Here is a 13,321-nt window from a genome sequence, read left to right as displayed (position 1 = left end):
AGAAATACCCTATATGTGTAAGATGACAAATGAAGACGGAAATGTGTTTCTGATTTGGTTTTTACTGGGTGCTAGGGACAAAAGTAGGGGAGGTTGGTCCTTGTCCTCAGCATCTATATGTGTGTAGTATACATTGAAAGACCAACATGGTACAGATGCTAAAGATACAATCAGGGAAGTGTGTGAACACAGCCCAAGCAGTAGAGGGGACATAGTGATTAAGACCTCTTTAAATACATTTGCCCCTCCCCAGTGAAGAGCAGTCTCGACTTGCTGCGAGGAAGTATGCTCGTGTGGTGCAGAAGCTTGGGTTCCCGGCCAGATTCCTCGATTTTAAAATACAGAACATGGTTGGAAGCTGTGATGTGAGATTTCCCATCAGGCTGGAAGGTTTGGTGTTAACCCATCAGCAGTTCAGTAGGTATGACGGTTATAAAACTTTCTGAGTTTCCCGAGGTATTGAAGTTGTATTACAGGCAGGCTGCTTACATAGTGTATCTTTCAGAGAAAGTGTTGTGCTTTTTTTTGTTGTTGTTGTTTTTTTTTAAGACTGTAGGTAAAAGGATTAAGATGCTGTGCTTGAGTCTTTACTGGTTACTGTATGTGTTCAATCTTCTGAAATAGTGGGTCTCAAAATTAAATTGCATAGTAATCACCTGAACAGCTTATTAAAGCACTTTCCTGGGGAGCCTGGGTGGCTCAGTCGGTTGAGCGTCCGACTTCAGCCCAGGTCATGATCTCGCAGTCCGTGGGTTCGAGCCCCGCATCGGGCTCTGTGCTGATGGCTTGGAGCCCAGAGCCTGTTTCGGATTCTGTGTCTCCCTCTCTCTCTCTGACCCTCCCCTGTTCATGCTCTGTCTCTCTCTCTCTCAAAAATAAATAAAAACATTAAAAAAAAAAAAAAGCACTTTCCTGCCTAGGCTGCATCATCATTGATTTTTGCCTGTATCTGCAGTTCCAACAGGCTCACAGGTGATGTCAGTACTGCTTGCCAGAGGCTTGAGACCCCCTAGTGTGCAGATTTTTGAAACAGGCACACCCAGCTTGGCAGGGGTGGTGGCAATGGCCGGTAAAGAAGCAGTATGAGATGGGTAGGCAGGATGGAAGGGGCTGATGACTGGCAGGGGAGAAAGGGTCAGAGAGAAGATGGAAAAAGAATGGCCTAGCACATTCTATGAAGGCAGTCCTACCTAGTTTTTGTCCTATTGAGTTTGAGGGGGTTTTACATGTGTGTAGCTATGGCTCCCACCCTACAATTTGTTCGTTAGTGGAGTCCTGGGAGTATCTCTAGACTGCTTCTTCAAATGTAACTTCCCAGCTCAACAGCAAACGTACCAGGCCTGCTTTCCTCAGTTGCATTGGTGCTTCTCCCAGCCTGTTCAGGCCCTCAGCAGTGATGGAGGCTGACTGGTCAGCACCAAAAAGCCCCCTGCCCTGGGGCATATATACCTGGCCAAGGCCCTGTGAGCTGCTTAGAATCACAGATGCTTCACCTGCGAGTGATCATTCCCATTTACAGAGTGAATAGGGATCCTATAGCTGTGCTGTCTCTGACATTTGTTAGCTTTCTTTTTCAGACATGGTCTGAACAGCCGTTAAAAATTGCTTTGTTTTTTCCTGTTTTTCAAAAATCTCAGTTCATTCTGAGATTTAGCTTTTAGGATATTCTTCAGGCTATGTTTATTTCCCCTTGACTGTATTTTCTTTTTTCCTCTGCATTAATTTTTTTCAACATATGCTTATTGGATACCTATGATGTTACCATTGAGTTCAACTGTGAAGCACCCCATGCAGGAAACACTGCCTTTTTAGGTACCTTTCTCATTCTTCAATCTTGGGAAGGGTTGTAGATTAATAGCAAAGCTTTGTTTTTAAGAATCTCTTAACACATGAGGCATCTTTTCTTCCAGATTCTCAACCATGGGCCTCTGGTTTGTCTCTCAACCAACTTTTTCTGATGAAAGATCTCTGCCTGGATTCTATGTCTGTATTAGACTTACCACTCTGCATTCTGGCCATTTAGGCCTCTAAAATGACGTGTACAATTTCTCCCAAATTTCACTTTATTTCTTTTCCACCAACATTGTCGTCTTTGTAGGTCAGATTTAAGTCTAGGGTAGGAGTACCCCTTGTCACTACTTGTGCTTTCTGAAAGATAAAATTGCCAGTAGGGGAAGATGAGAACTCATCCTATGCACTGATTTCAGCCACTTGGAGTGGGTCCATTACTTGTTCTGTCTTCCTTCCAAAGCAGTTTTAGGATCTCATCCATCTTTTTTTTTTTTTTTTTTTTTTTTTTTTTTTTAACGTAGCCATACAGCCTGCATTATATTCCCACTACTATCTATTTCTGGTCTTATCCTTGTCTCCTCCAAAAGTTTGCCACTTGGGCTCCACCCTTAGGATATGGATTATAGCTCCAATGTGTGGACTGAGGGCATTGAGGCATGAAAACACTTCTTTTTCAACAGGTTTGTATCTTTAAAATGAGACCTCTCTTTAATTGTCTGCAACCCTGTCAGGGAACCATGGCGTATACCAGTTGTAATTATTAGGTTAAGTTTGCCCATGTTAAAACCTCAAGTTCTTTTCATTCTCCTGGATCTACAAATTTGTGTATCAGCATCTGATACCGTAAGTATCCCCTAGTTACTGGGCACCTCCTCTGTCAACATTTCTATGCCATAGTTATTTCCAGTTTTCTCTGAACATTGTTCTCCCTTCCTTTACTTTCTAAATCAAAGATATCGTGATAACAAATACTAAGTGACTAATATCTAGGAGGCTACCGTGTAGCATATGCTATGGTGATCATGACAGTCATTACAGCCATGGTCCCTTGCCCTCATGGAGCTCACTGTCTTAAAGGGAAGACAGAGAAGCTAAAGTTAATATGGTAACTATGAGGGTGAACACCCCTTGGAGTGCTATGGTACCATTAAGCAGGATATTTCACAGGGTGGGGGGAATGTGGAGGTCAAAGTTCTTACGGGAGGTAACACTGAAGCCAACACTTGAATGATGAGTTGAAGTTGGGTTGGCTAAGAGATTGGCAAGTGTTAGTTATTCTTTATCCTCATAAAATTCTGTCTCTAACCAAGTCTCTTTTCTTTTCCCCTGGCCTTAACCTTCCTTTGAAATGAGGCAGAGAATAAATAAAATGAAGTAGATATCTTACTGGAAGTTCGTTATGCTGGTATCTTAAAACTATGGTTCTGAAAGCCAATTGCAGTTTGCCGTCATTTATATACTGAAGACTTTGGTTTTCTTGTTTCCTTTCTAGAATGCTAAGATTCTGTTGGAAGGGGAAATGGAAACATTTCTTCTGTGCCCCTAGCTTTCACTTTCTTGGCTAGAACTTCATAGCTCCCATACAAGTTTTCCAGGGTTCCCACCAGTATCGTTGTCTCCCCAGTGTTGAGAAGTGGTAAGTGAATAAAGTCTTAACAGGCTCTCTGCCCGAAGAGTGATGTCCTAGGAAGACAAGTCCACCCATAGCAGCCTCCACACACTTCAGCAAGTAGTCTCACCACTGCAGTGCATCTTTCTAGTACCAATAAGAGATTTCACATCTGCTGTTGTAGGAGTCTTACTCATTGCAGAATGGAATGGAGTTTTTCTCTGTGGTCTGGATTTACCCTTTAAATGCAAAGATTTATGTGTGTGTTTCATTTGTCAAATTTCTTCTTTTTCTTATATCTGTTCTTCATTAGTTGTTGCTTTTATTTCCTCAGCCTCCTCTTAACTTTTGACTTCTTTTTTGAAGTCTCTTCAAGACTTTTCTAGGAGCCTCTACTTCTCTCTGCCGGAGCCTGGAGAAGCAGTTCTTAGCCCTATCATCCTTCTACATTTGGTAGTAAATACAACTGAGTTACCATTTATAGGAACAAATCCTAAAGTTTTTAAAGTTTTTCTTTCTTTTTTTTTTTTTAAAGTAATCTCTGCACCCAACGTGGGGTTTGTACTCACGACCCTGAGATCAAGAGTCCCATGCCCTTCCAACCCAGCCAGCCAGGTGCCCCACAAATCCTAAATTTTTAACACTTGGGACAGTTTAGTTTTCTTTACAGTACCTTTCCAGAGACAAATGATAGTGGTCTAGAAAATTTTTTAGGTTCTATCTGCTAAAATTGTTAGCTTTAGCAGTTTATAAATGTGTATAAAATGTGCTCATTATTGAGAAACTTGGAAAACTTAGAAAACACGTTTATGTATTTTTATTGATAGGTTTTTTTTTTGGAAAGATGGAAAACATTTAACCAAGAAGATCTTAATACATTAAATTTGATGCCCTAATTTATCTTAATTTCTAATAGCTTAGGATGATCTGCACTTTGAAAAAAATCTTAGGACCAAAGATGAGTTTTGCTCTTGACTCTACCGTAAGAAATTGCCTGCGGCACTCCAGAGTACTTCTATTAAGATGGCCAATGGGGCGCCTGGGTGGCTCAGTCTGTTGGGCGTCCGACCTCAGCTCAGGTCATGATCTCACAGTCCGTGAGTTCGAGCCCCGCATCGGGCTCTGTGCTGGCAGCTCAGAGCCTGGAGCCTGCTTCAGATTCTGTGTCTCCCTCTATCTCTGCCCCTCCCCTGCTCATACTCTGTCTCTGTCTCAAAAATAAATACAAACATTAAAAAAAAAAAAGGCCAAAAGTTCTTGGTAAAATAGCTTCAATATTCTGGGTCTTGAATATTATGGGAAAGTGGTTGAATAGTACTATTTTTAATTTTTCCCTTTTATATCTTAACAGTTATGAACCTGAACTTTTTCCTGGCCTTATTTATAGAATGGTAAAACCACGAATTGTGTTGCTTATCTTTGTATCCGGAAAAGTTGTGTTGACAGGTGAGTTCTAAGATTATTTTCTGACTTTCCTAAAATTCAGTAGCTGTGTGTATGCTTTGCTTTTCCTCTTAAATAGCTTGGTTCACCATTATAAAGCCTTGCTATTGTAGAACACCTGGGGGAAAAAAAAGAAAAGTAGAAATGATTATAACATCACCCATTGGTCTCAATATCCAAAATGATATAACTTTTTTTCATGTTTTTATTTTCTTTTTATATGTATATTTATCTTAACATCCTTAACATCCTCTTAGAATACTTTTAAGAGTTGAACAGTATTCTTTTTTTTTTTTTAATGTTTAGTTTTGAGAGAGAGAGAATGACAGGGTGTGAACAGGGGAGGGGCAAAGAGAGAGAGAGAGACACAGAATCTGAAGCAGATTCCAGGCTCTGAGCTGTCAGCACAGAGCCCAATGCAGGGATTGAACTCGTGAACCGCAAGATCATGGCCTGAGCTGAAGTCAGTGGCTTAACCAACTGAGCCACCCAGGTGCTCTTCGGCTACAAATGTTCTAATAGAGGGGTCATTAAACCTTTTTCTGTAAAGGGCCAAATACTAAATATTTTAAGCTTTGTGGCCCATAGGGTCTCTGTTGCAACAACTGAACTCTGCCATTATAGTGTGAAAGTAGCTATAGGCATTACCTAAAGGAAAGGGCTCTGACATGTGAATTTAATATAATTCATATAATTTACATGTGTCATGTAATATTTTTCTTCATTTGATTTTTTTTGCCCCCAATCATTTAGGCCATTGAATTTAAAACCATTTTTAGCTCACATGCTATACAAAAACAGGACTAGATTTGGCCAACAGCCTGTTTCCTACTTCTGTTCTCACACTTTATCATATCAAACTTATTTTCCATTGCCAAGCATTTAAATGTTCTTTCTTTGTTTGCTGCTTATAATGGCACAGACTTTGGCTATTTTTATGTGTGGAGAATTATATTGTTAGTGTGGATGCTCAGAAATGGAACTTTTGTTTAAGGATATGACTACTCTTAAGGTTCTGAATACAAATTATCAAATTGTTTTTTAAAGGGATACACAATATAGTTCTCTCATATTCTATGTTCTTAACAGCAATGATTTAAGTATCAACCCTCAGTAGTATTCAAAGCAAAAATGGCATAAAAAACTTTTACTTTATAAGTAAAAATGATCTCATTGCTTTAACTACATTGGCAATCAGAAACAGAAATTGATGACTTTTCTAAGATAGTCAAGAAATGGCATTTTGTCTTTTGTAGACATTGTGTACATGACTTAATCTTTTTTGTCTAGTGTTTTATTATTTTTTCCCTAAGGTTTTGTATGAGTTTGCCATAATACTAAAAGTAATTACTCTTTGTTTTATACTTACGGCTTTTTCCAGTTGACTTATTTTTTACATAAACAAGGGTTTTTCAAACTCTTGAGGTAAATGGTTGAGATTCTTTCCATACCATTCTACTGACGTTTGCTATTCTTGTCTAATTTTGTCTTACTTTTTACATATTTTACTTTTCTGTACCAAGATGAATGCCAAATTTATATAGCAGGGGCCAAAGTGATTAGGACCCACCCTCACATAGCCAGCCAGCCATCTTACCACTGCATATTACTCTACTTATTCTTAATTTGTGATCATTCCATTTGACCTTTATATATGGGTCTGTTCTCTAGTCTTGCCTTTGCTCCAGAATTCTGTGATAATCCTTTTGTATATATTACTATTGTGGTATAAGTGTGCCTTAATTTTAGTGGTCTTTATTTCTGCTAGGGTCAATTTCCCCTCTCAGTTTGCTTCTTAGCTCCTCTTGAATATTTAGTCTTCCAAATAAGCTTTAGAATTTTACAAAATCTTGTCCCATCTAAAAAAATTTGAGATTTTTGCATTACCTGAATTAATTTGGGGAAAAATGATAAAGTCATCACTCAGCATCCCAAAACATGGAATTTCTGTTCTTAAGTCTTCTTTTAGAACTCTCAGTAAAGTTTTATAGTTTGTTTTACTGTAACAACTAATGTGTCTTCAAAGTGAGGAAAGCCTGTTTGGAATTCAAGAACGTTTTGAATACAGCAAAGCTATAATTTCTCAGATGCTGCCAATTTAGAGTCTAGAATAATGAAGACCTCCTAGTGACTGACTTAAAGTTTACTTCTGTATATCCTGAAGGAAAGGGGGAAAGTCTGCCAAGTAAATTGAATAGTATAAATACTGGAGCAAACATATGCCATACTATATATGCCCTACATATGCCCTACATATAGAGGGGACAAACTTTTCAAGACCTTTGGAAGATACTTTCATGTACATGCTTATATAATTATTAATCAGTCTTATTAACAGTGCCAATTGACAAGTACTATAATAGGCTAAATCTTTATTAAGAGTACACAAAAACAAATCTCTTTAAATATCTTTCATTAAAACCAGCTTGGGGCGCCTGGGTGGCTCAGTCGGTTAAGCGTCCGACTTCAGCTCAGGTCACAATCTCTTGGTCCGTGAGTTCGAGCCCCGCGTCGGGCTCTGGGCTTATGGCTCAGAGCCTGGAACCTGCTTCCGATTCTGTGTTTCCCTCTCTCTCTGCCCCTCCCCCGTTCATGCTCTGTCTCTCTCTGTCTCAAAAATAAATAAACACTAAAAAAAATTAAAACAAAATTAAAACCAGCTTTCCTACTTACCCCAATTAAAACAAACAAAACTTGCATGTACACATTTGCTACAAGTTTCAAATCACACAAATAAAGAATTGTCCACACGTTATACTGAAGACCATGCAATACACTTCCCTTAAAATTTGTTACGCATTCAGCATGTAGAACAAACAAAGCTAAATTTCTCCATTCTTGCAAGATGTAGATCATCACTTTTGTGAAGGGGAGCGGGGAGGATGAGATGTATTAACTGAAGTGCCCACCACCTTCAGGTACTCGCTTTGTCCCTCAGCTCTTTGGATGTCTGTGCAAACACCTGTGTGGGTCTGGGGGGCACCTTCTCCCTTTTCCTTCTTGTCAGATGAAGGAAAGAGAAATACTTTTAGTGGTGAGAGGCAGCAGGTGTGGTGGCTAAGAGGTTGGGCTCTGGAAACCAATGGTCTAATTCAAACCCAGGCTTTACCATTTATTGGCTGTATGACCTTGGGTGAGTTTAAGTTCTCCACCTTGATTTCCACATATGTAAAGGCAGGTGGCCATAGAAAATACCTGCTAAATGCGAGGAGGCAGAAAAGCAGTGCCTGGTGTATGGTAAATGTGGTATAAATGTTAGCTGTTATTCCCTTGGTGAAAGCCCAGTCTTATTTTTTTCCCCTAGCATTGAAAGATTGGAATTTTGCTGTGATGCCTTGCCCTGATGATAGGAATATGAAGTCTAAAGAGGCTTTAGTCTATGGTCTAAAATGCCTCACATGTATCTCTTTCCCTCTAGCATAATGGACTTCTTAAGAAGCTGGGTTTTTGTTACGTAGGGTCACTCTCAATCAAGCAATTCTTGGAAATGAGGAGGTCAGAGGGCAACATACAAATGGCAAGACTTATTAGTGGGTAGGCCAGAGAGATAACACGATCCCTGTCAGTGGTTACCAGGAATCCCCCAACAATAGCAAGTTAGTATGTACTGTAAAATGTGTACTTTGAAGGGTTGAATGCTATTTTTAACAAATTGTAAGACTTTCCCTGATGTAGGAATAGAATTGGAAAATCTAAGTAGTATTGGAAATTGATATTTGGGCTGGCCAAGAGGTAGGAATGAACTTTTAAATCTTATTACAGATGGTAGATATTTCATAAAGTTCGGGTGACTACCAGCTACACATACTGGACGGGGAAGCAAATATAATACCCTCCCCCCACCACCTCACCCATGGCCAGAATAAGCCCTGGGGAAAGGAGACAGACAAATTATGTGCCACTGGCTCTTACAGAACCAGATGAGAAACTATGCGTACTTGGACAAGCCAGCCATCCCAATGTCCCTAACCCTGAAGCACATTCTCCTAGGACCGTAAACATAGCTTAGATTTTATAAAATGATATGGTTTGCAGAGGACTTCTTACAACATTCACTCATGTCATGCTTACAGCTGCCCTCTGAGAAGGCTATTGTCCTTATTTTACAGGTAAGGAAATGGAAACTCTGAGGTTAAACAATTTGCCTGTGATTTCAAATCTAGTTAATGGTAAAGCTGGTATTTGGGCTTGTATAGTTTGGTTTCAGTGCCAGTCCTTTCTTCATTATGCCAGCCACAGAATTTCCTCCTCCATCACCCTGGTCAGGAACGGTGTTTATCCCCAAAAGTGGTGGTCATTTTCTCCTGCAGGAAAAGACTGAGAGGCCAGTCACCTAATTGGAGCCTGGTGTTTTAAATTGGGATGTCTGATAATAGATTAATAGGACTAGAGGACCAATTTGGGTTCCCATAAAGTTGTGATACCAGTATTTCAGTGAGGAAATATTTGACTAGATTGACCAAATCCCCTCATTGAAATACCCAGTTACAACTGCTGGCAAAGTTTATTTGGTGACTTTTAGATGGGACACTGGATACGTGAGGTCTTCACCCATAGCTGTTATTCATGATTCAGGGGAACTTCAGCTTCTTGGGCTTCATTTTCCACATAGGAAATGAAAGAAATTGTATTAGCTAATTTCCACAAAGCTCTTTTGTGTCTACTGATGTTATTCTATCATATAAAATAATGATCACTGTCAGTGTCTGTTCCCTCCTGGGCAACGGGTGTGTTTTGCTCTTCAGGGGATGCCAGAATGCTAAACTTGCTGGGGCTGGAAAATCCTCTTAGGTATGATTTTTTTTTTTTAATTTACATCCCAATTAGTTAGCATATAGTGCAACAATGATTTCAGGAGCAGATTCCTTAGTGCCCCTTATCCATTTAGCCCATCCCCCCTCCCACAACCCCTCCAGTAACCCTGTTTGTTCTCCATATTTATGAGTCTCTTCTGTTTTGTCACCATCCCTGTTTTTATATTATGTTTGTTTCTCTTCCCTTAGGTTCATCTCTTTTGTCTCTTAAAGTCCTCATATGAGTGAAGTCATATGATTTTTGTCTTTCTCTGACTAATTTCACTTAGCATAATACCCTCCAGTTCCATCCACGTAGTTGCAAATGGCAAGATTTCATTCTTTTTGATTGCCGAGTAATACTCTATTGTATATATATATATACACCACACTTTCTTTATCCATTCATCCATCATTGGACATTTGGGCTCTTTCCATACTTTGGCTATTGTTGATAGGGCTGCTATAAATATTGGGGTGCATGTGTCCTTTCGAAACAGCATACCTGTATCCCTTGGATAAATACCTAGTAGCGCAATTGCTGGGCCCTAGGGTAGTTCTATTTTTAGTTTTTTGAGGAACCTCCATACTGTTTTCCAGAGTGGTTGCACCAGCTTGCATTCCCATAGGTATGATTTTTAAGTGTTATGAAAAACTGAAGTACATAGTTATCTTGAATGTCGGACCTATATCCTCCATTTCTCAAATATAAAAAGAACCTTGATTTTGGTGGGTGGGGATGGAGGTTGAATGGGTGGGTGAGTGGGTGTTTGCTGTATCTACTATACTTTACTGTCTCCTATTAAGAAAGCTTTCACATTCAAATGTACCTAAAAGGGGGAAAAAGTCCATCAAATCAGAGGCAGAATTTTTTTTTTTTTAATAAATGTTTCCCCAACTCACTGTTTGGTTTCTACAAAACAACCACTTTAGAAATGAAAATTTTAGTGCTGTAACAAAAATCTGAGGCTTAAGGGATTTTTCCTGCCCCAAAGGTACAGAGTTTCTGTTACCCATGTCAGTAGTTTCCCCTCCTCCCCTTCCTTCTCCCCACCCCACGTCTTTGAGGATGGAGACTCACATGCAGTAAACTCCTTGGAATAAGTAACTTTTTGTCCTTATCTCTCAAAAAAAAATTTTTTTTAAGCTTATAAGGACTTCATCTTTGATTCTTTAACATTTTTTAAAATTTTGAGGTGAAATTCACATAATATAAACTTAACCATTTTAAAGTGAATAATTCAGTGACATTTAGTATAGTCACAATTTGTGCAACCCCACCTGTATCGAGTGCCAAAACATTTCCATTACTCCAAAATAAAATCACATTTCCTTAAGCAGTTTGCTCTCCATTCCTCCCTCCCCTTAGCCCTTGGCAACCTCTGTGGAATTACCTACTCTGGATATTTCGTATAAATAGAATCATACAGTATGTTACCCTTTGTGCCTCGCTTCTTTCACTTAGCATAATGTTTGTTCCTCCCTACCCCCCCTCCGCCTGAGAGAGGCGGGGGACAAAGGCTAGAGGGAGAAGGAAGAGGTAAAGCGAGAGAATCCCAAGCAGGCTCCAAGCTGTCAGTGCAAAGCCTGACACCGTGCTCAATCTCACAAACTGAGACCATGGCATGAGCCGAAACCAAGAGTCAGACACTTAACCAACTGAGCCACCGAGGCACCCCTGGCATAATGTTTTTGAGGTTCATCCACACTGCAGAATATATCACAACCTCATTCCTTTTTGTGGCTAAATAATCCATTGTTGGGGGCGCCTGGGTGGCTCCGTTGGTTGAGTGTCCCACTTCGGCTCAGGTCATGATCTCACAGTCTGTGGGTTCAAGCCCTGCATCGGGCTCTGTGCTGACAGGTCAGAGCCTGGAGGCTGCTTCAGATTCTGTGTCTCCTGTTCTCTCTGTCCTCTCCCACTCATGCTCTGTCTCTGTCTCTCTCTCAAAAATAAACATTAAAAAAATATTCCATTGTATGTGTATATTACAACATGTTTATCCATTCATCTATTGATGGACACTTGGGTTTCCACCTTTTGGCTATTGGGAATAATGCTGCAAGGAATCCGTGTGTGCATGCATGTTGTTGGAGTATCTGTTTTCAGTTTGGGGACAAATACCCAGGAGTAGAATTGCTGGGTCATCTGGTCATTCTTAACATTTTTGAGGAACTGCCAAACTGTTTTCTACAGTGGCTGAATCATTTTACATTCTCCAGGAAGAGTCTTTATCAGCGTAAGACTCTTCATGCTAATAAGTTCTCTTCATGCTAATAAGAGAATTAACTTGCTTCTTGCCAATGATAGCAGATAATAGTTTCCCAATTAGCTGAGAGCTCCATATGAACATAAGTACTACCAGTCTAGAACCCTTAATACAATGTGCCTGCATAGCTTTGAAGGTGGAAGCAGTTGGTGGCAGTGAGTGGTGGTGAGAGATAGATGAGCAGGGCCTGACTGCTGTCTCTCAAGGGTAGGGACCTTGTCTAATTCATGTTTTTATCCATTTTAATCCCTAGGACAGTTACAATGAAAGATCCTTGAAACTTCAGACTCTAAGGAGTGACAGTGGCACAGTTTTCCTCCTCTAATAATCTCTCCTTATACAATGAAATGTAAAATTTTTGCTGCAGTTTGTCTCACTCTGTTAGGCAATATTAGGGAATCAAGGTGTCAACTAGACATGAGGGGATCCAAGGAAGTCCCTTGTGCTGGCAGCTGAGTGCCCACAGGTGCTGACAAAAGTCACGTTCTCTGGTCATGTTCATGGCATGCTGAGAGATAACATTCCATATTTCATACTCTGTGAGACTAAAGATGAACTGATACACCCACACAGCAAAGTACTAGAAAGCTCTGCTCTAGGGTATGTGTTCATGGGAATGTGGCTGTCCTCACCAAATTCTTCTGTATTTACCAAAATGTCACTTCTCAGGTAAACCTAAAGAGATATCTTCATATTATAGGTAATTGGAGGTGACAGATGAAATTTTATTCTTAAAACAATTTTGGTATTTTTATATTAAATATTATATAAACTTGGATTTCTTTATAGGTGCCAAAGAACGTTCTGAGATCTATGAAGCATTTGAAAACATCTATCCTATTCTAAAGGGTTTTAAAAAAGCCTGAGTACGTCATTCAACCATTCAGCATCTCATAATATATTGGTTTGAGAATGTGCATAAGCTCAGCACACAAACACGCACATTTTGACTTTATTTGTTAAAGGATGATTCTATATGAGTATTCATGCCTAAAAACTAAAGAAACTTCTTTTTCAAAATGACACCCATATTACTTTGAAAATTGAACAAGTAAACTTTTCAGAATATGAGAGATTAATGGCCTTGCTAGAATGATAATCATGTTTAATCATCAAAATGTAATGTTCTGCTAGAGATGTAGTATATTAACATGTTCCCCGCAAATATATAGCGATATATAGAAATTTCAGATAACTGCCTAGACTAGATCATAACTGCAACATCACATAGCAGGATAGAAACTAATGTGTCTATTTTTTTTTCCTTTTAAAATATCTTTGTGCTTGAAATGATAGAGGAAATTATTCCTCTTGTTTAAAAATAAACTTTCAGGAACCATTCAGGTTTAGTGTGAGCTCTATTTTGAAAACAGTTTAGGGACTTCTTTTTCGTATGTGTTTATCATTCTGTGTCC

General features: G+C 39.4%; 1 protein-coding gene across 4 annotated transcripts in view; it reads left to right on the top strand.

Annotated features, from left to right (window-relative positions):
* TBPL2 (TATA-box binding protein like 2) overlaps nucleotides 1-13,245 on the top strand; it is a 32,299-nt gene extending 19,054 nt beyond the window's left edge. The window contains exons 5-7 of one of the 4 annotated variants that reach the window (XM_045059940.1): nucleotides 254-421; nucleotides 4,752-4,846; nucleotides 12,696-13,245. In XM_045059940.1, coding sequence (XP_044915875.1) covers nucleotides 254-421; nucleotides 4,752-4,846; nucleotides 12,696-12,772 — 340 coding nt within the window. In that variant the 3' untranslated portion in view covers nucleotides 12,773-13,245. The other 3 variants (XM_045059941.1, XM_045059942.1, XM_045059943.1) reach the window with 3 other exon arrangements.
* The last annotated feature ends 76 nt before the right edge of the window (nucleotides 13,246-13,321 follow it).

Source organism: Felis catus, chromosome B3 (assembly GCF_018350175.1).
Source record: "Felis catus isolate Fca126 chromosome B3, F.catus_Fca126_mat1.0, whole genome shotgun sequence".
Classification (NCBI taxonomy): Eukaryota; Metazoa; Chordata; class Mammalia; order Carnivora; family Felidae; genus Felis; species Felis catus.
Note: the sequence above shows the minus strand (reverse complement) of the source record. Positions and strands in the feature narration are given on the sequence as shown.